The 24,599-nt window shown below is 55.8% G+C and overlaps 8 protein-coding genes across 8 annotated transcripts; 3 read left to right on the top strand and 5 right to left on the bottom strand.

The window, feature by feature from the left end:
• Positions 1–174: 174 nt before the first annotated feature.
• BU25DRAFT_459943 (FAD-binding domain-containing protein) lies at positions 175–1,742 on the bottom strand (the record flags this gene model as incomplete). The annotated part of the gene is made up of 3 exons (XM_033710315.1): positions 175–433; positions 490–1,520; positions 1,599–1,742. The coding sequence occupies 3 exons, from the start codon at positions 1,740–1,742 to the stop codon at positions 175–177; spliced, it is 1,434 nt and encodes a 477-aa protein (XP_033560183.1).
• A 750-nt stretch (positions 1,743–2,492) lies between these two features.
• BU25DRAFT_449693 (uncharacterized protein) lies at positions 2,493–4,938 on the top strand (the record flags this gene model as incomplete). Its single annotated transcript, XM_033709655.1, has 1 exon — positions 2,493–4,938. A coding segment is annotated over one exon (2,446 nt), but the record flags the coding sequence as incomplete, so codon positions are not given.
• A 144-nt stretch (positions 4,939–5,082) lies between these two features.
• Positions 5,083–5,889, bottom strand: BU25DRAFT_412233 (uncharacterized protein). The gene has a single exon (XM_033706746.1). The coding sequence runs from the start codon at positions 5,745–5,747 to the stop codon at positions 5,280–5,282; it is 468 nt and encodes a 155-aa protein (XP_033560181.1). The 5' UTR covers positions 5,748–5,889; the 3' UTR covers positions 5,083–5,279.
• A 114-nt stretch (positions 5,890–6,003) lies between these two features.
• BU25DRAFT_422946 (kinase-like protein) lies at positions 6,004–7,248 on the bottom strand (the record flags this gene model as incomplete). Its single annotated transcript, XM_033708180.1, has 4 exons — positions 6,004–6,494; positions 6,545–7,033; positions 7,084–7,156; positions 7,237–7,248. The coding sequence occupies 4 exons, from the start codon at positions 7,246–7,248 to the stop codon at positions 6,004–6,006; spliced, it is 1,065 nt and encodes a 354-aa protein (XP_033560180.1).
• A 1,900-nt stretch (positions 7,249–9,148) lies between these two features.
• BU25DRAFT_432551 (uncharacterized protein) lies at positions 9,149–9,590 on the bottom strand (the record flags this gene model as incomplete). Its single annotated transcript, XM_033708728.1, has 4 exons — positions 9,149–9,210; positions 9,273–9,323; positions 9,451–9,480; positions 9,554–9,590. 4 exons carry the CDS (start codon positions 9,588–9,590, stop codon positions 9,149–9,151), a joined length of 180 nt encoding a protein of 59 aa, XP_033560179.1.
• A 228-nt stretch (positions 9,591–9,818) lies between these two features.
• Positions 9,819–10,407, top strand: BU25DRAFT_344621 (DASH complex, subunit Spc19; the record flags this gene model as incomplete). The annotated part of the gene is made up of 2 exons (XM_033703007.1): positions 9,819–9,950; positions 10,009–10,407. The coding sequence occupies 2 exons, from the start codon at positions 9,819–9,821 to the stop codon at positions 10,405–10,407; spliced, it is 531 nt and encodes a 176-aa protein (XP_033560178.1).
• Positions 10,408–10,777: 370 nt separating this feature from the next.
• BU25DRAFT_449690 (ATP synthase delta chain mitochondrial precursor) lies at positions 10,778–11,679 on the top strand (the record flags this gene model as incomplete). The annotated part of the gene is made up of 4 exons (XM_033709654.1): positions 10,778–10,909; positions 10,998–11,020; positions 11,091–11,310; positions 11,361–11,679. The coding sequence occupies 4 exons, from the start codon at positions 10,778–10,780 to the stop codon at positions 11,481–11,483; spliced, it is 498 nt and encodes a 165-aa protein (XP_033560177.1). The 3' UTR covers positions 11,484–11,679.
• A 9,009-nt stretch (positions 11,680–20,688) lies between these two features.
• On the bottom strand, positions 20,689–24,322 carry BU25DRAFT_371211 (uncharacterized protein). Its single transcript, XM_033703977.1, has 3 exons — positions 24,214–24,322; positions 21,535–24,141; positions 20,689–21,485 (listed from the first exon to the last, which is right to left on the bottom strand). The coding sequence occupies exons 1-3, from the start codon at positions 24,249–24,251 to the stop codon at positions 20,837–20,839; spliced, it is 3,294 nt and encodes a 1,097-aa protein (XP_033560176.1). The 5' UTR covers positions 24,252–24,322; the 3' UTR covers positions 20,689–20,836.
• Positions 24,323–24,599: the final 277 nt, after the last annotated feature.

Raw genomic sequence — 24,599 nt, 5'->3', positions numbered from 1 at the left:
CAGAGGCATAGGGAAAAGACAAAATGAATGCACAAGAAAGGCACGGCGACAGCAAATCAATCCGGAGCCAAAAATATGAAGCTTGACGCTACGCGCATTCACGAGATCGCAAACACTGCTTCATTCCTGCTTGCAATCACTATTTAGCTCTAGCCCCAGCTAACACTTCTAGTCTCAGTTCACCACGACCAGTGGTCGCGGCGTGAGCTTCGTTCCATGACTGAACAAGTTGTCTGGATCATACTTCTGCTTCAGATCCTCCAAACGCCTCACATTCTCGCCAAAGATATCGTTCGCCGCAACTTCCTCGCTGGCATAGTTGCCATACTGGCCCACTCCTCCGTCCTTCGACCTGTTCGCAGCAGTCTCAGAGGCCTTCTTCAGCAGCGAGCGCGAGAATGTGCGCATCTCGGTATCGAGAGCGGGATCGAACCTATCAACACTCATCAGCTCGGTACTCCACCTCCGAAAGACAGGGTGAATACGTACCACTTAAACATCGTCGCAACATTATAATAGTCTCCCCTATTCGCAAAACTGGTTTCCTCGTTCCTCACCTCCATAACCTTCTTATACGGCACAACCTCCCACAGCATCATACTCTGCGCAACCGCAAAGTTCTCCTTGCTCTCCACAAACGTCTGGAACTCGCGATACACGCCCTCCACGAAGCTTGGATCGAGGGGCAGTTTGAATGCGCCGCCGCCGAACAACTTGCGCCCGTCGGAGCCCGCGGAGGCGTTCAAAAGGCTGTTCACGACCTGGTAGGGCACCGTGCCGCTCATGTCTGCGAGGGGCGCGAGCGCGAAGAGGTCGCCGAATATGGCGCGGCCTTCTTCTTCGGTGCCGTTGTGGAAGAGTTGCGTCAGGATGACTGGGGCATTTTGCGGTGGTGGGGAGGAGAAGGCGACGACAAGTGTTTGCCGTCCATCGTTTGTCTCGTGGAACTTGTTCATAAACTGTACAATCTGGGGGAGCGCTGTTGGCGGGAAGACAAGTGGGCCTGAAAAGACGGGATTCGATTGCTCGTAGCCCTGGAAAGTGAACTTTGTGACTACACCGAAGTTTTGGCCCGCGCCGCGGATCGCCCAGAACAGGTCTGCGTTGGTGGTTTTCGAGGCTGTGACGACTGTGCCTGAGGCCAGAACAACTTCGACAGAGAGCAGGTTGTCGATGGTCAAGCCGTACTGCCCAGTCAGGTAGCCGTAGCCGCCACCAAGAGTTAGGCCACCGACGCCGGTGTGGTTCACGGTGCCGCCTACGGTTGCAAGACCGTGTTTTGCAGCCGCGACGTCGACGTCTTCCCAGATGGTGCCGCCTTCTGCGGTGATGGTGCGGGCTTCGGGGTCGACGGTGACACCGCGCATTTTGGAGAGATCGATGACGAGACCATCTTCGATGGAGGCAGCGCCGGATGTTGAGTGTCCGCCTCCTCGGACGGTGAAGGGAAGTTTGTGCTTGCGGACTTGTTCGAGTGCTGCTGAGACGTCGGATGCGGATTTGACTGCTACAACAGCAGACTGGGTGGATGTCAGTATATCACATGCATTATCAAACAAATTATATGATTTTGGAGCGACGCTCAAGGCAGAACTTACAGCTCTTTTGACACAACTCTCGCTCCACCTCTGAATAATGTCTTCGTACTCCTGTCCATCGCCAGGAGTCAAGACCTCGGCCTTTGTATCTTTCAATAGCTCTTTCAGCGACGTGTAGTCGAAACTCTCTACAGTCGAGCCCATATCGACAGTGTCTGGGTTTCTGTAGTAAAGCAATGGAACTTAGGCAGAGATAACGCTAAGGTACGATGTCGAACTGATGTCGAACTGATGTCGAACTGATCCCCCACTTGCCAACTTGAATGCTGACGGTGTGTAAGACCTAATGTCGGACTGGGCGGGGTATCTCAACGCTCTTGTCAGATGACTTCCCAAAGCTATGGCTTGGGTAGAAGATCTCCTGGTCGTGGTTGTGACGGAGGTAGTGTGTAGTACAGCTCAAACTTAATGGTGATGATGGCGGAGTGGAGCTCTGCGTATCCCGGATGGCAGCTACCGATGCCGACAAACGGCAGTCAGCAATGGTGTGCAATCGCTGGCGCGTAAGGATCTCTTGACGACTCAGATAGCTGACATTTCAAATTGCTCGCCCGTGCTCATCTTGTTGCGGACCGTGTGATGACCTTTATCCGCTCATGCTATGGTTTATGTCGGGTAATGCATGAAGCTATTTGGAGAGAAGCAGGGGAGGCCCTTTGAGGTTCAGCTAGGAACATTACTGTCATCTGAAGTGTTCGAATAGATTACAACACAGGTAACGACGAGAGCATGTGTTGGCTGAGACGTCACGTAGTCGTCCGCTCTTTCTTCAACGCCTCATTCATGATTGGTTGAGCGCGCGCTCTAGCGTGGACCCTGACAGTGAATGCGGCGAACTTTCTCTCTTCCGCATAGCAGTAAGTCCAGTACATTGTCAAGCCTCAGCAGCGCAATCATGCTCAAGGCAAAAAGCTTACACTCTGTTTGCGCATCATGTCGCCTTAATCTCGCGATCACACGAGCGCGTAATGCACGATTACCGCAGTCGACACTTGCGCTGCGACCGGCTCAAACGAACTCCTTCACACAGCAACGATCGCTATCAACAGCGCTTCTGCGGCGCCAACAACAAGCCCACGATCAGGTGACAAGCCCGGAAGATCCTTCAGGCGACCCGGCGGTACACAAGTTGAACATCGAAGTCAATGTACGGAAAGCGAGACAGCAGTTCCGCGATGCTTTGCCACGGGATCACTTGAGCGCGGAGGAGTACGCACTGTACGAGAGACTCTACGGACCGCCCATCTTCGTGGACACGGCGGAGGAACTGCTGGCGACCGAGGAGCAAGCCGAGGAAATCATATCAGAGGAACAACCAGACGGCTCAACGGTTCTCTTGCGGAGAGGCGAAGATGGCGAGCTCGAGGAGATCGATCTATACGAAGAAGGGGAGGCCGATCTGGCGGAGGAGGACGAAGAGTCTATGACGTCCGAGGAGTGGGAGGAATACAGAGAGCAGAAGGCAGCAACGTTCCACGAGAACGTCTACGAGCAGAGTCGGGTCCAGCATGAAGAGGCTGAAGAGTGGGAAGATGACGAGGTTGAGGACGAGCCGTTCATGCGCGCACATCCCCTGACCATTGCCGGTCGCTTCAAGCCTTCGCCATCAACCGTCTTCCTCCCGAAGGAGACTCTCGTCGATCCAACCGCACAACTCCTTACACGCGCAAACCACAAGCACCTCACCGAGTCGGCGAACCGTATCTTCGGCGGACGAGGGCTGCCACACTCCGCAAGTACGCCACCTGCGAGGCTAGGCAAGGAGCAGAAGCCCATCACACTCGACCCCTCGCAGGCAGAGATGGGCAACATCGAGGCAGACGCATACATGGCTGCTGTACAGCCGGGAACATATGCGAGCGTCATGAGCGCTCTTGTTGAGGTGCGACGCCGTCTGGGCACACCGTGGATGGAACACATGCTGGCCAAGAAGGGTGGAACAATCCTCGACGCTGGCTCAGGCGGCGTTGGTATACTCGCCTGGCAAGAGATCCTGAAAGCCGAATGGGAGAGCAAACAAGAAACCCATGAAGAAAACCTTGAAGAAACCCCTGAGGAAACGACCTCCCAAGCGCCAACCTCATCAGAAGCACAACCAGCAGAAACCTCCCAAGAGACCGCACCAAAAAGCAAAGCAACCGTCCTGACCAGCTCCGACACCCTCCGCCACCGCGCAAGCCGCCTCCTCGAAAACACAACCTTCATTCCCCGCCTCCCCGAACACGTCACCCCCTCAGACGATGCAAACACATCGCAGCCGCGCAAAGTGTACGATATAATCATCGCCCCACACACGCTCTGGCCCCTCAGGCAGGAATACCTGCGCAAAGACCAAGTCTCCAAATACTGGTCGCTGCTGAACCCCAAAGGCGGTGTCTTGATTTTGATCGAAAAGGGCCTGCCACGAGGTTTCGAAGTAATCGCCGCGGCGCGAGAAATGCTTTTAGAGCGGCACATTGCCTCGCCGCACAGCACCACGCTCGAGACACCGCTGGACGAGCAAGTGTCCCGGCCGGAGCAGGAGACGCGCTTCACGAAGAAAGAAACGGGCATGATCATCGCGCCCTGCACGAATCACTCTGCGTGCCCCATGTACTCGACCCCCGGCAAGAGCCCAGGGAGAAAGGATTTCTGCTTCTTCACACAGCGCTACATTCGTCCGCCGTACCTACAACGCATCCTTAACGCCAAAGACAGGAACCACGAGGACGTGCAGTTCTCCTACCTCGCCGTCCAGCGCGGACGGGACCAGCGGCTGCCCGAGCACGATCTCGTAGGCAAAGGCGTGCAGCAAGGAGTAGAGTCGACAGACGCCGCCTTCGCAGGCCACGAATGGGATTCCTCTGCTCCAGACGCAGAGAACCCCGACCTCGTCACGCCCGAGCAAATCAACCCCCTCGCACTCCCGCGCCTCATCCTCCCCGCGCTCAAGCGCCGCGGCCACATAATACTGGACGTGTGCACGCCCGCCGGCACACTCGAGCGCTGGACCGTGCCTAGGTCATTCAGCAAGCAAGCCTTCCGGGACGCGAAGAAGTCGCGCTGGGGCGATCTGTGGGCTTTGGGCGCAAAGACGCGGATCCCGAAATCTGTGCGCTTGGGACGGCCGAATGAGGAGTTTGATCGCAAGGGCCGTAGGATCAGGGCGCCGAAGAAGGTCACAATTGAGATTGGGGTGGGTGAGCAGGATGGCAGGGCTGTGGATGTCGGTGAGGATAGGATTATTGGTGGTGGGAAGAAGTTTGGAGATCGGGATGGACGGTATAACAAGGATAGGAAGATTAGGGGAAGTGGAGGGAGGAAGGGGAGGAAGAAGGCTGTCGATTTCTTTGCTGACTGATTGTAACGATATTGTAGCTCATCATGTATAAAGGAAAGCACTGGGCGGCGTTGGCATCGTTGTAAGAGCCACTGTACGAGCATCACTGTAAGATAGACGTCACACATGGAAACATGGAAGCATGGAAACATGGAAGCTGAGATGGAACAAAGGAGACTGTATTGTAAAGTAAACCACCTGTCGTCGACCACCCAACTACAGACGCAGATGCAATGGTAGCAGGCTAGACCCCTCTACACTCCCCCGGAAGCGGCCCCTTGAGAAGTCCTTCCATCTGTATAGCTGCCAACCAATACACCCTCTGGTCTACTACCCGTCCCCTTGCTGAGCCACCACTCCAGCTATGTTTGCAATTTAGATGTGTTCGTCCCCTTATAATCTTGACCTCCCCACAAGCTGGTAGACCATGTCCGAAGGGGGGAGAACGCACGAAGGAAATGCTGTAGGAAAACACGCAATAAAGACAAGGAAAGGGCAGAATTAATGCAGAGTAGCGCCGTAGAACTAGTGATCATCCGGGGAATGTCCAGTAGAGCTGTGCTCAGCGTCCAAGTATTAGGTGTCGTGCTGACGAAAATCACAATGCTGAGTAGTGATGGTCGCCCGCCGTAACGCCCTGAGAGTTGAGATACCGCGTGGGATAAGCTTCCAGATACCAAGACAGTCGCCAGAAACCCGAGGCCGTAATAGTTGCAAGACACCGAAAAGTCCTGCCAGGTCCTGAGTAGGTCTCCGACGAATAGATCCCGTAAACTGATCGAATAGGTGCGAATGCCGTCCAATATGTTGCCAGGACAGCACTGCCGCATTTCCCATTCGTTGGTGCGGAGCCGATCGAATGAACCGGTTCACACAAGAGAGTTGAGATGACGAATCGAAAGCCGCATCAAGAATCAGTAGCCACCAGATGCATACTGGTCCCCGCCACGCTTATTGGCCGAACGAAGCTGCCTGAACAAAGAATCAGAGGTTAGTAAATTCTGACTGTGGCGTCCCCCGCGCAAAAGCGTTATCGAACACCAAACGCAGAGGGAGGGGTCCTTACAAGGATCAGATATATCGAACTCACATTCCGGTGCCCTCCTGGCGTGCATTGACCGGTCCACGCTTGGCGCCGGCCGCAGTGCCAGCGTTGGCAGCGGCAGTGGTAGTGACATGACGTCCGCGGCCGTTCTTGTCGTCTTCCTCGCCCTGGCCCTGACCAGCAGCCTGGGCGATGGCCTGGGCGTTCTTCTGGTACTTGTAGACAGTCCAGTCGAAGACGTAGTCGTACTGGAATCCCTCTCGGACGAAGAGGTCGCGGAAGATCTTGCGTAGGTAGGAGTAGTCGGGCTTGTCGTCAAAGCGGAGAGAGCGAGTGTAGTTCAGGTAGATGGCGAACTCGTTGGGGAAGCCACGGCAGAGAACCTCGGTGGGGGTGGTCATCTTCTTCTCCATGATGCGGTCGTACTTCTGCTTCTTAGTAGCCGCCTTAAGACCTTGCCAGGGAAGGGAGCCGCGACAGAAGTAGAGCATAACATATCCAAGGGACTCCATATCATCACGACGGGACTGCTCTGCTTACAGTTAGTATATGCAATGAGCCAGAAAGGTAAGAAGGACGTACCGACACCCAAGTGGGTGTTGATGGAAGCATAACGGGCAGTACCAGTCAGGTTCTTGTTCTCTCTGTAAGGGATGTGGAAGTGGGTCTTGGGATCACGGTACTTCTTGGCCAGACCGAAATCGATCACGTTGACCTGGTTGCCACGCTTGCCAATGCCCATGAGGAAGTTGTCAGGCTTGATGTCACGGTGGATGAAGGACTTGGCGTGGATGTACTCGATGCGAGAGATGAGCTGATCGGCGAGCAGGAGAACGGTCTTCAGCGAGAACTTGCGATTGCAGAAGTTGAAAAGATCTTCGAGGGAGGGACCGAGCAGATCGAGGACCATAGCGTTGTAGTCGCACTCGGTGCCGAACCAGCGCACAAAGGGAATACCGACACCGCCGGCGAGGGACTTGTAGACGCGAGCTTCATACTCAAGCTGAGGGTGCTTAGCCTTGACACTCTCGAGCTTGATAGCAATCTCCTCGCCCGAGATGATGTTAGTGCCTGTGGCAGGTTAGCTCAGGTGAGTGGGCAAGGCCTAGCTTTGCACGCACCCAGGTAGATATCACCGAAGGAACCGCTGCCGATCTTGCGGCCAATTCTGTACTTGTTGCCGACACGGAGATCCTGTGACAGTCAGCTGCTGGCCTTGCAGTGCAGTTGGTGCGGACTCTGCACGTCAATGCAGGCTGCGGGGTCTTCCGTACCATTGTCGTCATGGTTGCTGGGGGGGTCAACCTTAAGGAGGCTGGCCTGCAGGTGATGTGGTGGTTGTAGTGGGGCGTCGGTTAAGACGCAGAGGTGGAGGTGGTGTGGTGGTGGTGGAGGTGAGGTTCAGCCTGTTGCGGGCGGACCGGTCAGTACGAGGCTTTTGCCAACAAGGCGGTGAGTAAGCGGTACGAGCAAGCGAGGCCGCCGACAAGGGAGGTGGAGCAAGGACGCAGTGAAAGACTGTAGGGAATACAGCAGTGTGAAGATGCAAACGCGCTGTTGTGGGGGATAAATAGGTATGAGCGTGGAGGCAGGTAACAGGTAGCTCGGGACCTTGCTCGCTGGGCTGGACTTACAGGGCGTGAATGGGCACCAACGGATTACGGCACCTGAGTTGCTGGGAGAAGGCTGCGAGCAGGAAATCGTTTGCTGCTGGCAGAAGTGCAAGAGGCGGCTACACGCTACAGAACAGCAAATAGCCCCAGAGAGAAAGCACAGCAGTGGTTGTGCGGGAGAGCAGGTAGAGGTGAGGAGATGGCAATCTAGAAGGCGTAGCCTCCAACCTTCACGCTCTTGGCATTGACGACGCTATCACTTTCCGCACGGCGAGCGGCGCGACCTGCACGTTTGAACTCGGAAGAATTGCTACCCAGTTACGGCCTGCGCTCCCACCTTCACACCGTCCGCGGCCAGGACTGCGCTGCCGGACTTCTTCAAGCGTTTCAAGTGCCGCAAACTGCTGGCCGCCTCATGCCGAGGCCTTGCAGTTGCACCAGACACTGCCCCTTTATGCATTCTCCACTTTCTCACACCTATATATGCGCTGCCCAATATAGCTGCATGTCTTGACTGTCGTTCTGCTGGACGCACGACGCGAGTTCGGAACGATCTGGCAGCAATTCTCCGGCCCAGATCGATCTCACAGGCTAAGATCGGCCTGCGACAGCACTTTTGGTCTCAAAGCTTGAGCATCTTAAATGTAACATCGGCGGTTGCGTTGACGATGCCCCAGCCACCGAGTCAATCTCTGGAAGGTTTTGCAACGGAGCCTCAGCATGATAGGACGATATTTATTTGTCCTGCCATACCTACCGGAGTCAGGGTCTCAGAGCTGATGTAGGTGGCTTATGATGCAGAGTGGTTGACAGCTGTCACGCTTTCTACTGGAACATGCCGTCTCGCATGCTCCAGACATAACGATAGTCTACCTAGGTAAGCATATCTTGGTCGTTGCCAGGGTCACCAGTGGGTATGTGCAATGTACATGTGCTGACACCTAGTCGTCTTTCTCATTCAGATACGCCTCATTACATCAGCTGATGCTGTTTCAAGGGTTCATGAACACAAGTGGTTGATGAGACTACTGCGTTCCTGATCCGTGATTTTCACCTCGTAGGAATGCACTCTCATGCTCGACCGTTATTCCTATGATGCATGGGCACAGTCTGTACGAGTGAAGTCAGTTTAATCGGTTTTATTCATCACAGCATGAAGCAAATATAAGCGAAAGCGCGCTCCAAAGGCACTCCAATCCTCAAATGTCTGACGAGGATCTGCCTTTCCTGTGGTTTGAACATAAATCGGTGAGTCGTCCTGCAGCAATGGGAGCTGCAAGTCTTCTAGTCTTTGCCGATGAAATGGATCCATGGATGGTTCGAGTATCTGTGACATCTTGCTGGGGAAGCAGCCATGGGTATGATTCGAGAAACAGACCAGAAAGCTGCGTCCAAAGGGGCTTATCTGAGAAGATGACCAGGGATGTTGGAAGACACTGTTCGTATCAAGCTTGCATTGCCAAAGTCTACACAGCCACCTTCAAGCGAGGCGTTCCCGGCAGCTTCCGCGTACACGGCTATTGTACAGTGCCTCTCATGGTATCATGACCTTCCCTCATCGTGCGTAATCGAATTAGTGGTTGGGCGATGCGTTCTTGACGGCCGGGTTGCGGGGGTCGTTCTTGTACTCGTCGGCTGGAAGTTGTCAGCTCGATTGTTCCTTTGAGATCCGCAATCTCAGCGTTGGAGAGACTGACCCTGGCCCATGGCGTTGGCGGCAGCGTTGACACCGTAAAGGATGACAAGGCCTGTGAAGGATTGTTAACGTTGTCCAGCGAGCGCTTCCGTTTTCCGTGTTGTATCCAATTGCCCAGCATCATCTCCCTTTTTAACCCCACCCTCTTTTGCAATTTGTAATCGGTGTTCTCGACATACCGGAGACGTAGAAGGGCCACATGGGCTTAGCTATAATCGGACTTCCGTTAGCTGTGTTCCCCGACTCCCATTGCGCTCCGACGAGCTGCGCAACCTGACGTACCGATTTGCGCGGGGAACTTGCGACCGAGGAGAGGCATGTTGACGTGTGATGGAGAGGCAATGGGTGGGTATGCGGGTGCCGTGGGAGATGGGAGTTGATGGGTCGTCGAGCTCCTAGCGGAAGTTCTCGATGCTTGGCAACGAAGTCGGCGGAAGGTATGGCCGACGTTGTTTACAGACTCCTCCGCATACCCCACAACGACGACACTGTACACGCGGGTGACTTCTGGAACAGCGTTAAAAGAGAACTGACGTGTTGCAACAATATGGCATCAGCGTTGGAAGGCTGTGTCGCCTCGCTGCGCGCCAGCATGCAGAACCTCGACTCGACTATAAACATCCTCGACGACGGTGTGAGCGACATGCCACGGCTGGCTAAGGTGCTACAAACAACAAGGGTGCGGACAAATTCTAGGCTCTGCTGATCCTGCGACAAGACATGCTGATTGCGACAAGCACTTCGAACTCATCTCCGAAACCGATCTCCAAACCGCGCAAGGCGCATTGCTCTCAGAGATTCGCCCTGAAGTCAGCAACCTATTGAAACGCGTCGAAAACTATTTGGACAAGCTCGAACGGCGCGAACAGTCTCTCATTGCGAAATGCGACCTGAATGATGGCCGACTTGGGCGTGACAGCACAGGAGGTTCAGGCTCAAGGCCGGCGAGTCGGGCAGCAGCAGGTCGAAGCAGTGCAAGAGCAGTGAATGCGCAACAGGAATTGAAATACAAGCAGCTGAAGGCGAGGAAAGACAGGCTGAGTTATGCAGTGGAGACCCTAGAGCTGCATGCGAAGCAGAGGGAGAGGCAATTGAGAATGAGCATGGCTGCGCCTCAGCAGTTCGACGACTACTAGACGATGGATGATTTGCGGCTAGAGACTGCGTCCACGCAGGGAAACGCAGTGGTGTGGTTTGGGATTTTGGTCAAAGCGGAGAGATCGATTGGTGGGCGTTTTGCATTTGAGATACCCCTGCAATGAATGATTATACCTGAGCTTGACATACACCACCAGCTGCAGACCATGATTCAATAAATCAAAGAAATCATCCTAAAAACGGAAGAGGAAGACATGTCTCTCGTCCAAGCTGTGAGCCCGAGAGCATCGATTCCGTTAGCGCCGGGACAATGTCGGAAGTGCAGAACTCGGGCTCGCTCGCAGATTCAACGACATTCAAGCTCCCGGCCGCACCAGCAATTGCATCCTCACCACCCCTCCATCCATCATGAGCGCCCTCCGCATTGCCCGCTCCGCCCTCCGCGCGCGCCCTGCCGCCATCGCCCGCCCCATCCAGCGCCGTGGATACGCTGAGGTCGCCTCGGACAAGATCAAGCTCTCCCTAGCTCTGCCTCACCAGGTACGCATCGCCCGCGCCTGCCGCATCTCGAGGCTGCCGTTGGAATGCTTCTTCCCTGGGGAATCATCGCTGACAAATCGCTGTGCAGACCATCTTCAAGTCCCAGGATGTGTATGTCCACCGCGAGCCCGACCGAACCCGCATTGCGAACGAGCGATTACTGACATGACGGATTGTGCAGCGTCCAGGTCAACCTTGCCGCCGAGACCGGTGATATGGGTGTCCTCGCCAACCACGTTGCATCCATCGAGCAGCTGAAGCCCGGTCTGGTCGAGATCATCGAGGAGTCCGGCAGCAACAAGCAGTTCTTCCTGTCTGGTGGATTCGCCGTTGTCCAGCCCGACTCGAAGCTCAGCATCAACGCCGTCGAGGGATACCCGCTGGAGGACTTCAGCGCCGATGTACGGACACCCCGCGGATGCTGCGGAGGACACAAGCTGACAGAGAACAGGCCGTCAGGAACCAGATCGCCGAGGCCCAGAAGATTGCCAGCGGCAGCGGTAGCGAGCAGGACATTGCTGAGGCCAAGATTGAGCTTGAGGTTCTGGAGAGCCTGCAGGCGGCGCTCAAGTAGACGTGTAAATAAGCGTTTTGGAGGTTGACGATGTGGTATGTATAGTATCAAGCCAACTGGACTGTGTTTTCATGGCAGTGAGGACCACCAGAGTGTTTCAGGTTTCACATCAGGTGCGGAGCACGCGGCGTGCTTTCCGTCAGGAATTGATAGAAGGTACATCTTGAGCCAGCCCAAAACACTTTGTTTATCGCGCTCCCTCTTCTCCTTTCCTCCTCCCCCAACCCGGATTTGAAGGCCTTCAGTCCACACCAGCCCTACCGCACCTTTATTTCTACCCTTCTCATCCTCTTGCCTTCTCTATTTTCTAGTCAACCGTTCTTTGTTTCGAGCTTATCAACACCATTTCACGCAATAATTAACGGCACGACTCACGCGTCCTGAAGCGTCACTCCTTTGCTAGCATCCCATATGCGCCGAGGCTTTGACCAGCCCACGTCAAGCTCTGCATCCCGTTCCAGCGGTACGGGTACCCGCGAGCAAACGCAGCGCACGAGACAGGGTCGAAACGACGCTCCTGCACAGGCAGACTCTATCTCAGCTCGACGCAAGTCGTTGAATCAGCCGAGCCTGACTCTGCCGCAGCAGCCAAGTGATTTCCAGCCTGCTTCACCAGGACGCAAGTCGCCCGCATATCTCGAAGGCAAGAACCCTTATGGCCAGATCTTGGACAATGTCGACCATCCTTACCGAAAGCCAAAAGCTACAGGAGGCGCGCCATCCCAGATCGGCGCCACCTCTGAAGGTCGACCACGAACGTCGGGCTCTTTCCAGTTCAAGACTCGCCCAGAACCCAAAGCTGAGCCCGAGCGAGAGGTCACTGCGCCGGATCCTTCGCCGCCACCATTGCCTCCAAGAACACCAGCGAAGCCGGTCTCGGTACGGGCCACGAAGGACTTCTTTGAGAGCAAAGCGTCTCAAAACCGATCAGCTCCTCCTCTCCCGCCTACAGGAGCTGCTGCAGCGGCCAAGGGTGCAAGTGTAAAAAGCCTGGCGAACGCAACGCAACCGGCCTCGCTCTCTCGCCGCCGTTCCAAGGATGAGGCCACTCGACCTACGCGCATCCCAAGTCCAGCCTCACGCATTGCGGTACGGTCGACCTCGGATATGGAACCTGCCTTGCCACGCCCTCCACCAGAAGCCTCTTCTCAGCTCGAGCCTTCTCAAAGGACGAACCCTTTCGCTCGCCCAATGAACGACTCTCTAACTCCCGTTGTGGTCGTTCGGAAAGCTACGACGCCTCAGGGTTCGTCTGCGTACGATGACCTCTCATCATCTGATCCATCTGAAGTAAGGTCTGGAAGGAGAAGGTCTACCAACATCTTCAAAACCGCACGACGAGATGCCAAGCCGCTGGGCTACGAACGACGAGCTGTTAACGATAGCTCAAAGCTGGACGAAGCCTCGAATGCGCCACTTATTGCTCTCGAACATGCGAATAGGTCAGAGAATCGTCGCACTTCTGATGAAACAGTGAGACGTCGCTCTACCTATGAGTCAATGTCCGCAGCTGAGAGCGTTGAAGATGCAACCGAGGAAGCACCATCGTCCCCCCGCCAAGCTCGGCGTGCGAACTCTGGTCGCCATGTTCGAAGAATTGTCGAAAAAGACCACCGATCCGCAGCCAAGCGAGTTCGCAGACGCAAGCCTCGCAGTGCTCCTCTGACCGATGAGGAATCCTCAGCCGGCCGATCAACAGAGCCAAGGTCCCGCAAGTCTTCAGCGACAGACGTCGACCAATCTTCAGAGCCATTTGATGGCGGCGCATCGGGCAGCATTCTCAAAAGAATTGCAGATGTTGCTTCCAATAGCTTCAGTCACGATGGCTCTAGCTCCACGCCTTCAATGTCACGACGAAGTACTGCCCCTGGCCCTGTCCCTCAGGCGAATGATCGCATACGTTCGGACGACCCTAGTATTGCAGTACCAGATCATGTTGACTGGCGTGGCGCATACGGTAGACGCAAGACAAAAGACTTTGGCTATCCTGGCGCACGCATCAAGCCGGGCGGCACGTATCGAACGTACAAGCCTTTACAGGATCCTGACAACTGGACCAAGCGAGCTTGCGGCCACTTCTCATACATGGGCAGTACCGAATCTCGTGAAGAGGCATCCAAGCGACTTTGTCACCAATGTGCAACCAAACCTCCACCGCCCGAACCGCAGTCGGCGAAACAGCAGCGAACACGTAAACGAGCAGCGACTGGCTCGTCATCGTCGAGCTCGCGCTCGTCGGACAAGGTGGATGACACATGTTATCATAGCTCAAGACGTCGCAAGCATCATTCCGAATGCTCACCTGCAGACAAGTGTAGTGATACCTTTGCAAAGGACCTGGGATACATCATCGACGCCATTCTCGAAGAACACACCACTACGCTGCAAGGTGTGATCAACAATATCAGGCACGGTCCACCCAGACTTGCCCAGCTTCGAAGGGTGTCCGAAGACCTTACTCAACGGTGTCAGGTTGGGGGTGTCTGTACAAACCCCTGTCACACGCCGTGTCGGCCGTCCTGCGCGCAACAACCAGTCTGTCAGTCTTGCCGGCCCATATGCCAACCGGTCTGCAAGCCGGTGCAGCAAGTGTGCGAATAGCAACCGCCGTGCCCATACGTTCCACCCCAAGCAGCTGAGAAATTGAATGTTGGAGCGCCAGGGCAGCTTGCTCCAAACATCAACGACCGCAAATCTAGCTTGCGTGAGACCATCAAAACAGTCTCTGATTTAGTTGACCTGGTTAATTCCGCCGCAGATGATCTTGGTGTCGATCTGGGTAGGCGGCCCAGCACAAAGCACGAAGAGTTGTTCCAAAAGGCGCCTGTGCAAGGCTCATCAAGAAATTCTGTTGTGTCTCGACACAGCGTTCTTGAGACTACCGAAGAGGTTATCCCTGAGGAGGTCGGGCCCGTTCAGGACTCATGGCTTGGACAGACTCGCAGGCATTTGACTGAAATATCCGAGGCTCGCGCTCAGCTTATGGATGAGCTTGATGAGCTTGCCGAGGACCATGGCGTCCCGTCACAAGAGCGTCGCGAGTCCGAGACAGGCTTCGACTCAGTACAGCGAGTACTCAGCAAGGTATCGGCCGGTCTATCGAGGAAGTCCACGAGGCTCAGGAACAAGTCGGTCGATTCAGTAGCTGAAGAGATACCTCGAATGATCGATCAGCAGATCAACGAAAGACGTCTCAATCGTGTTCTCACTCGAATCTCAACCCCGTCTCGGCGCATGTCTGCTATCACTCAGGGCTTGTCAGATGTCGGAGACATTCCACCGGAAGAGATACAGGAATGGCTGGAGGTTTCACAGTCTGAGCTGCCCGCGGCGAAGGACTCGATCACCACCGTCCTCGAAACTCTTCCTGTTCTGGATTTTGAGCCTCACGCAGAGGATCTTGACGAACATCCGGAGAACGAACAAAAGCCTGAAGGAGTATACGAGGACTATACGCCACGTCAACGTTTGTATACGGAGCCTCTCGTCGAGCTGCAAGATCGCGTTGCAGATCTTGAACGTCTACTCCGAAAACATTCAGTGCAACTCGCCTCTTCCGACTACGAAGAAGGCTACTCTCCTCTACCACTGGAGCGGGCAGTTACCTCAGAGACGGTCGAATTTGAACCCTCAGTTGAGAGAATGGCGGAACAGGAACCAGAAGATGAGGTGGAACTTGAGCCTGAGGCGCTTGAGCGCATTGCAACTCGACAACCCATTTTTTTACCCTCTCGCAAGTCTACCATCATGTCGCAGCGCGTTGAAGATCAAAGCCACTTTCTTTTCTCCTCTTCCGAGCTTTAGGAAGGGGAAGAAGAGACTGAGGATCCTCCTGTGGTTGAGCGTATTGCAACCCAACCTGTCACTCGTCAGCCGACTTTGCGAAGTGAACGAACCTTCTCCTTCATTTCTCCTGTTGGCAGCGTACTCGGCAACGAGTGGTTACCTGCACTGGAGCTACAGCAGAAGCTTGCCGAGGTCGACCAGGACGTGTCACCGCGGGTACCGACGAGACGTCCCACCTCTCTGATCTCATCCCCAATCTTACCGATTGAACGCATGGCATCGTTCTCGCCTGAGTCAGAGGTAGTGCGGCGTATGTCGACAAGGAAGCCTACGGTTCAATTATCTCGTCAGTCAACCATAAGGGACGCAGAGCTCGGTCCGGAAGTCTTGGAAGAAATTTTGAGCTTGACCTCTATGTCTGTAGAAGATGAGCCACAGGATGTATATGTCGAGGAGCCTGACGTGGAGGATGTCGCCTTTGAGCCTCCGGTGGAGCGGATACGAAAAGCTACCACAATGGACCAAGCGCGTCGAGAATTTGTCGCACTCTCCTCGTCAACGACTTCGTCTTCGCAAATGGTCCTTGACGACGCCGAGGAAGAGCCTGCCACCTCGCGTGCAGCTACACGCCAACCAACTCGCACGGCCAGTGTTTCCGAGCCTGAGCCTGAGTCATACTTCGAACCACCTGTGATGAGAATGCGACAGTCCACACTGCAAGCGAGCCGAAGGCAATCGCTTAGGTCTCCTTCACCATTCGTTGAGGAACAGGTTGAGCCCGTCATCTCTCGACAAACAACTCGACAGCCTTCTCGCAGAGCTAGTGTGCCGGGACCTGAGCCTGCGCTTGAACCAGATTCTGAAACAGAATTCGAAATGCATGTGATGCGGATGCGTCAGTCCACTTTACAGGCAAGTCGACAACAGTCTCTCAGATCTCCCTCGCCGATCATGGACGAAGACGACAATGAGCTTATTGTTACTCGTATGTCAACACGACAGCCAAGTCGCAAACCTACTGAGCTTCTTGCGTCGCCCATTGAAGACGTCGAAGGATCAACCGAGCGAACACCATCCCCGGAGCCCGTCATGTGCAAGATGTCGCCTCCTCGTCCCACGGAACGAGCGCCGCCACCAGAGCCATTGATTCGTATGGTGACAACTCGCAAGCCTACTGAACGATTACCTTCACTTGAGTCAGTGATCGAACGTGCATTGACACGTCAGGCTACGGGGCCTCTTCCTTCGCCAGAGGAAACCATCACAAGAGTCACTACCCGGAAGCGCACTGAGGCGTTGGAAGAGCCACTAGCTCCGCCTTCGTCGCCCTATACGCAAGCTGAAGAGCCATCGGTACCAATTAGAGCACCTTCAATGTACGATATAGACGATTTTGTGGATGTGGAGCCGAGCGAGGACATGATTCTTCCTTTACCTCGAGCAGCCGAGGTTCCTTCAAGGGCCGCGACCTTCACGCCCGAGGTGCAACGACAGACAACAGCTCCTGCATCACGAGTGTCCACCTTGAGAAGGCAGTCTACTCAACCGGAGCAAATCTCGCTACCTGAATCCACTTCCCCCTCCTCTTCGCACACTTCTGTGCTGGACGAGCCACTGGCTGCTTACGACGTCTACCATGCCTCACCCGAAGTTGTGCCAGATTTCTTACCAGAAGAAGCTCCTCGACCTGTCTCGAAAATGCCTATGAGAAATGACTCTGTTGTAAGGGTGCAGGAAGAACCGTCGGCTACCTACCTACCGTCTCCACCCCCCGCTCCACCATCGAGGAGAATGACTATTCATGCACCTACACGTCAGCCGACACTGACGAGAGAAGCAGAGCCAGAGGCTCTGGCCGCAGTGAACACGACTGAACGTATGGCTGAGCGACAACCGACGATACGTGCTCAAGGACCAGAGCAGGAACCAGACCGTGTCGACAGAGCTCCGACTGCTGACATATCTCGAGATCCTCAAGATCCAGCGTCTCTTCCAGTGCGCCGAGATATTGAGGTGACGCCTCCAGAGTCTTCAAAGTTTGAGCGTCAGAAGACTCGTACTTACCCTGAGGTCGACGATCGCATTTCAGAGGTATTGACAGTCCCTTCGATCCCGGTTAAGAAAGCCAGTACTGCAGCTCCAGGTATCGTTGCGCCTCCACCACAGTTGATTCAACGAGATTGCAAGCCTACAGAAGTCGAGAAGAAGCCTCGCAAGAAGATGCCCAACTACCCTCCTGAGAGGCAGTGCCCTCCGGCTCCTGCATATCCGGTACGTGATACCCCAGCATGGACCAAACCGGATACCTACACTCCGCCTCTCAAGCCGAAAGCCGAACCTGCTCCAAAAAAGCGCGGATTTTTTGGACTTGGTCCAAACCCAGAGAAGGAGCCTCAGCCCAGTCAACGATTGGCACCTGAGCCCAGATATCGTGAGCCAGAGCCCCAAGCACGACGACCTCCTGAGCCCTATCGCGATCGACTAGTCGAGTCCTTTCGCTACGCGGCACCAGGACCGGTACCAGGACCCCCTGGGGGAGCGCTACAAAGGCCAAGAGGTTACCCAACCGCACCTGGACACGAACCCATCCGTCGAACTCCAGCTCCAATCCCCGTCTGAAGAGATGGCCATTTCCCTCGAACTGCCCCAGTCTACGCTCGTAAGGACGAGCACTACCCCAGACTCGCACCAATCGTACAGGACCGCCGAAACGGCTGTCCACAAGCCCAACTTGCACCCGTCCGGCGAGACTTCCACCCGCCGCCGCAAGTTGCGCCCACCAGAAGAGGCGTCCACCCGCAGCCCTCCTATCCTGCAGCCCCAGTCCGTAGGGGTTATCCCTCGAACTATCAAGAGCAGCCCAGAGCTCGGCCGAATGTCCCCTATCGCGACGAAGCTCGCAAGCAACCCCTTCGTGGCCAAGCGCCGGAGCCCACTCGCCATCAACCTCCAGCGAAACAAGGCCTTCGTGACCAAGAGGAGGCCTTTCCTCGGTCTCAAGCGCCTGCACCTCAACGTAGACCGCAGGCTCACGAAGAACCCCCTCGCGCGCGCCCAGTATCGCAAGAGGAGACTGTCCCAAGTCCTGTCCGCAGAGTCGCCCACAGTAACTCCCAAGCGGAAGGTCCTTCGCTTCCGCAAGAGAAAGGAGATTGAGCAAGAGGCCAGCGGGCGCCGGAACTGCGGCCTGAGGTCCCTCGGCCTGCTCAAGAAGCGAGTCAGCCACGCAGAGCATCAAGAGGTGAGTCAGAGCGCCCAGCAAACGCAAAGCAAGATGACGATCGCAGACTGTCGAAGACTCCCACTACTCCTGCTCAGCGGCTGCAAGAGCAAGCGCCAGACCCAAGGAGGCAAACAACAAGGAGAGGCGGTGAGCAAAGCGGTGCAGAACCGGAAGCAGAGGCGAGCCAGGAGGAAGATGATGGTGATTCCAGTACCGAACCTTCGTCGCAAGACCAGAGAGACAGTCCCGGTCGCCACAGTATCGACGGTGTCAGCTCCCTCAACGCCAAACCCAGCGTCTCGCGCAAAGATACAGGTGGCGACTCAGATCCGAATCGAGGAACGTCAGCACCAGGCCCAGGAGAGGCGGCGGCCATCACATGAGCGCCAACCCGTCGTATTAACGGAAGACGAGCGTCAGAGGCAACAGCGAGCCCCCAGGCAGCGCAAAAGGCGTCAACAATCGGATCGAGAAGACCTTCAATCGCGTTTGGGAGAGCACGAACGCAGCGCAGATCGTCAGCAGCGGGAGAGGGCGCGGGACGTTCGCCTCCCACGCCAACCACAACCGGTTCAGCATGAGCGCCAACGGTCTCAAATCAGCTTGGAGGCCCCAGTCGACGAGCGTCAACCGCAGCAGGTGCACCAGCCTCACGAGCAGCAGATACGGGAGCCACTGGACCAGGACAGGCAGCACCGCCAGCGGGCACCGAGCAGCCGTCAGCAGCAGGGCTCGGAACTGGAAATTCAACCCAGGACCCGCAGGCAGCGAACGTCGGTCCAAAGCCAGCGAGAAAGGCAACCGAAATACCGCGCCGCCACTCCTCAATCCCCTTATATGACACAAGCTCCTCAGACCCGTGTACGATACGTCAATGTGCCGCGCCCGCAAAGCCAAAGCCAGAATCAAACCGAAAGGATTCAGTTTTTGCCTCGCGCTCCCCAACGAGAGGTTGGTTCGGAGGCAAGGGAAAGGATCAGGGTCAGCAACAGTCAGCCCAGGCAGCAAGTGCTGGAGCAGGACGAGACACAAATCCGGCGGAGGATAAGGGACCAGGGGCAGGTACGGGAGAGCAGCCAAAGAGACAGCAACAACAGCCGGGGAAGGTCGGAGCAAAGGCTGTACAGGGAAGCTCGGGCTTGAGAGGACAATGGAGATGGGGCTGGGGATGATGATGAGGAGTGATTGAAGTGTTGCTGTGAAAGATGATGATGTTCGTATATTCCTATAATACCATGGCTGGTATGAAGGCATTCAACCTACATATTCGTTTTCTAAATCCCATCTGACTCCAAACCCGCTCCTCATATTCCTGTTCTTGACGTTGTCACTTATTTGGCAGCCTTGTTCTTCTATGACTTGGTCAATATTCTGACTCGTTTATCGGCCTCTGAGTCGAGAAGGCCCCCACTTCACACAGCACACTACTATTGTTACACTTTGAATTCACAGGGGCCCAAGATGATCTCGTCGGCTTCCAATAATAATTTGGTTTATTTACATTCTTTCCCAGCGGGTTTACATAATCAGTCAATCCGTTATGGTCTAGGTAAGCTCAACCATCACCCCAAACCTCACCAATAGTGTTCTAACAGAAAGAAGTGGCTAGGATACATCGCTCTCATCAGCAAGTGCCGATGTGGCCGGGGTTCGATTCCCCGTGACGGAAGCATTTTTTTGCGGTTCTGAAGCTCTAGGAAGAAGTCGTGCTGGGTTGTGTGGAGATCGAGGTGGAGACGGTGAAGGAACTTTCTTTTGGGGCCGTGCGCACGATGTCTGCGCAGTTTGCCGTTGACTTGTGGTGGGCAGCAGGTTGTCATTTTTGGGGATTTGAGACTGGTAGAGGTATGCTTTTTAGGTAAGTTTTCGGTGGACTGGTGAGTGAAAGACTGGTCGTGTGTCGGCTCATGCCTGATGAAGATACATCGTGTCAGACGAATGCCATGTTGAACGGATGCCTTATTGAAATAAATATACTTTATCACCGCTATGTTTTTGTCACTTTTTCTTGGATGAAACTTACTGTTTGCAGGGGTGTGATGATTTGTTGGTATATTTCAAGTTCGATGATGAACGCGTAGTTCGAATTGCTATCGTCATCGAGTTTTGCTGTGCACACATTGGTGGTTTCACAATATATCTGCATGGATACATTTCCTCACCTCAACAAGTATAGCACGTATAGTGTGTTCTGTGAACCGCTGTAAATGGATTTTGAAAACCTAACTATGATGGCGAATGATCATTACCGCCGAGCTGAGAAAAGCAGAGCAAAATTCCCTATATACCGCCAACCCTTTTCTCATGACCCAGAGGCATCAATCATGTCTAATGAAACCACACACTATCGCTCAGTACGCCTGAACGCACCGGGCCTGTACTTGCCATCGCTCGCACCGCCAGCCGGGGGAGGGCGCGACTCGGGCTCACGCTCACTGCGAGCACCGTCTGCGGGTGCACCGCGACGGCTGGGAGGCTCCCATCGGCCACCTGTTGCCGGGGATGCCTTGCGGTCCTCACCGAAACCGCGGCGAGGAGGCTCGTAGCGGCCACCAGCGGCGGGAGAGTCAGACTCAGCGCGAACGGGTGCGTCGCGTGCTGCGGCCTCACGCTCTCTCCAGCCGCCACCAGGAGCAGCGCCACTAGCGCCACGAAGGTGGGGAGGAACGTAGCCGGAGCGCTGGGAGGGTGGTGCCTCGGAAGCAGGGGGAGTGGCAGTGGGAGCAGCGACAGGAGCAGGCTGGGCAGCGGGGGCGGCGGGAGCATCCTCACCAGCATCCTTTGCGGCCATGCGGTCACGCCATGAGGGCTTGCCACCAGCGAGGTTGAGACGAGGAGGTCCACGGCTCTCGGGCTCTGCAGCAGCAGGTGCGCCGCGAGAGAATGTGCGGTCGGGGACTTCGGAGCGGAAACCACCCTGCCTCTTGGCAGCGATCTTGGCCTCTGCAGCTTCCTCCTTCTCGCGCTGGAGACGTGCCTTTTCGTCGAGAGCCCTGGATAATGTTAGTAATGTACAAATATAAGTGTTGGGGGTATACTGACTTGCGCTCCTCGTCGCGCCTGGCTTTCTCCTCGGCCATCCTTGCGCGCTTCGCCTCCTCTTCAGCAGCCTTGGCCTCAGCCTCAGCAGCCGCACGCTCCTCCTCTTCCCTCTGTCGTCGCTCAGCCTCTTCGCGCTCACGCTTCTCCCTCGCAAGTCTCTCCTTGACTTCCTTGACACGAGCAGCCTTCTTGGCCTCGAGCTCCTTCTGTGCGGCCCTCGAGCGCTTCTCAAACTCGGCCTTGCGGTTCTGCTTGACGGTGTTGACGAAGTCGGAGTAGATGGGCACGAGTCTTGACAGGCGGTGCTTGAGGGCAACATCCTCCTTGTGCCTCTCCTCGGCCTCCTTGAGTTCCTCAGCCTTAGCCTTCTCGTAAGCACTCTCATCGGCCTTCATCTGCTTCTCGTAGTCCTCCTTGAGGTGCTTGATCTCCTCCTTGCGGTAAGCACGCTCCAGGTGGTCAATACGCTTGCCGGTGATGCGAAGAGTCTCGCCAAGTTGATTCTTCTCCTTCTCAAGGGCCTGGAGCTTGAGAATACGGATCCTGGTCGAGTCGAGGTCCTCAATGTTCTCGGGCAGGTCAATGTCGATCTTGGTAGTGGCCTTCAGCTCCTTGAGCTGCTTCTCAATCTCCTCGCGCTGGATCCGCTGTTGCTCAGCCTTGATGCGCTGTTCTGTGCGTTGACGCTGCTCTTCGGCGAGACGACGAGTTTCCTCCTCCTTCAATTGCTGCTGACGAAGAGCCCTCTTGCTCTGCTCCTCTGCCTCCTTAGCCTGGAGCGCCTTGGCGGCAGACTCTTTCTTCTGTGAGATGATGTCGCGGCGAGCAAGAGTCTCCTGGTGCTCCTTCTCGGCACCCTCCTTGGCGCGGGCGAGAGCAGCCTCCTTGAGCCTGAGACGCTCAGCGTTGAACGAGGGGTCAACGTACTGGCATGTGACGAAGAGAGACTTGGCGAGGCGTGTGAGCTGGGATCGAACAATCTCAGCAGGTGTGCTCTGGAGACGCTGGACGGAGCGGGTCTCAGTCTCGGCCGAGCCAGCACCGGATCCAGGGTGCATGGCCTTTGCAGAAGAGAAGACATCAGAGTCGAAGGAAAGGACACCAGCGGCGTGGTCGATGCGGATGGCGAGGTCACCCTTCTTGCAGCCGTTCATGATGAACTTCTCGATGGTAGCTTTGCTGACACCGAAAGGCTCAGGGAACTGAGCAAGGTCGAGTACAAACTTGATTTGTACCGAGTCGTAGACCTGGGACAGCTGCTGGAAGAGACGGGTAAGGATGACCTGCTGGAGAGGGCCAACGTACTTCTTCATCTCCTCATCAGCGCCAATCTGCTCAAGGATGGGGGAGATCTTCTTGCAGATGGACAGAGGGTGGAAATCGACCTCGAGGATGTTGTAGAGGTCACGGATCTCAGGGCGGGCACGCTTGAGCAGACCCTTGCTGAGAGCATCCTTGAACAGGATAGCACGAGTAGGTGCCTGGTTCATGCCGAGCAGGTTTGTGAGACGAGAGTTCTTGTTGTTCTTGGCCGCATCAACATCGACAAGGGCGCCGCGTGAGCGGGATGTGCTAATGACGGGGATCGAAAGTGCGGAGAGGAGCACGAAAGAGGCAGCCTTGGTCATGTCGGCCTCGGTGACGGCTGGGTTGTCCTTCTTCAGGCCCTGTCCGGAGGCAACGGCAGCTGCGGACTGGCGGAGGAGGTTGTAGTATCGGCTCCATGCGGCGGCGTGGAAAAGGTAGTTCTCGCTGACCAAGAAGATACGTGTGAGCTTCTCGAAGTAGTTGGCCATCATGACGTTCTTCGCAGGGCGCTTGCTCAAACTGAGCAGTGTGTGGATATCCTCGACACTCCTGAAAGCCTCCTGCCACAACTCAAGCTCGACAGCGACGTTCAGCTGCTGGAAACGGGTATCGAGGTGGCGCTGCAGTGTGTCGGGGTCGGAGAGGTTGATGGCGTGCATCTGGGAGGAGAACTTGGCGGCATTCTGCAAGTGGTTGCGGAGAAGCTCGCAGAGACGGCGGAACTCGGTCTTGCGGGCGTACTTGGAGCAAAACTGGAAGGCCTGGTGGGCGGTCGACTGGTACATGAGCTCCAGACGGGCGTTGTTCTTGAAGATATCGAGCACTGTGCGGTAGGTCTCCCACAGGAACTTCAACCAGGGTGTGACGATGGCGCGGTCGGTGCGGTCGCGGGACTGCTCGCCGGAGACGGTGGACAGGAGGATAGATTCGGGAGTCTCCGAGGCCTCAAGATCCTCGATGTTCTTCGCATCGCCAGAGGTGCCCTCGAGCGAGGACTGGACCTCGTCCGCCTTGGCCTGGGCCTCGGTGACCTTGCCCTCGGCGAGCTCGATGAACTTCTTGAAAACGAGCTCGATGGTGCCCACGTTGGTGTTCTGGGCGGTGTTCTTGTACTGGTAGAGGCCGTCCTTGGCGAGCTTGCCCTTGCGCAGGTCAACGCAGAGCTCGACGAAGAGGATCATGACGGGCTCGAGGCTGGCGATGGGGCTGTTGCGGGTGCGCTTGGAGGTGACATGTTCGTGGAGCAGCTGCAGGGCAGCCTGGTGCTGGTTCACTCCGATGAGTTCTTGGGCGCGTTTGCTGCAGCGGCGTTAGCATTGTCATCGCCGGGGCGGGGTGTGCATGTGTGCACATATCGAGAGCGCGGCGTACAGAGTGTTCTCGGGCTTGCTGTGCGGTGGAGGCGCCATGCTGGGCAGCGGGGGATCGTGAATCCGGGTCGCTGGGGGAGGTTTGGCAGGGCGGCAGCAGGCCTTTGTTTTTGCAAAGTTTCACGACGGCGATGATGTTGGCGGTGCACAGCAAAATGGCAGGTGTGGGAGCCGCTAAGCGACTTATGGTTAGCACGTCCCCGCAGCGATGCTTGCAGTCAGGCAGAGTGAGTCTGCAGTGGGCGTGCAGTGACTGCCTCGCAAGTCACCCAATTAAATCAATCAAACGGTCAAAGACTGCTGCTTGCATCTAACCATTGTTCTCACCGTGCAGCGCGCATCGCTCTACTGGCGCTCGTCCCTGCGGTGTACTGTGGTAGGCTCTTC

The sequence above is a fragment of the Macroventuria anomochaeta genome, assembly GCF_010093625.1.
Source record: "Macroventuria anomochaeta strain CBS 525.71 unplaced genomic scaffold BU25scaffold_23, whole genome shotgun sequence".
Classification (NCBI taxonomy): domain Eukaryota; kingdom Fungi; phylum Ascomycota; class Dothideomycetes; order Pleosporales; family Didymellaceae; genus Macroventuria; species Macroventuria anomochaeta.
This window is presented reverse-complemented; position numbering and strand designations above follow the sequence as displayed.

What these genes read in the sequence shown, in the direction of transcription:
- BU25DRAFT_371211 (XM_033703977.1), bottom strand. Translation starts at nt 24,251, where the DNA reads ATGGCGCCTCCACCGCACAGCAAGCCCGAGAACACTCT. An exon ending in AGCAAGCCCGAGAACACTCT is followed by an intron (nt 24,142 to 24,213) that starts GTACGCCGCGCT and finishes ACGCCGCTGCAG; the next exon opens with CAAACGCGCCCAAGAACTCA. An exon ending in AGGCGCGACGAGGAGCGCAA is followed by an intron (nt 21,486 to 21,534) that starts GTCAGTATACCC and finishes AACATTATCCAG; the next exon opens with GGCTCTCGACGAAAAGGCAC.
- BU25DRAFT_412233 (XM_033706746.1), bottom strand. Translation starts at nt 5,747, where the DNA reads ATGCGGCAGTGCTGTCCTGGCAACATATTGGACGGCATTCGCACCTAT.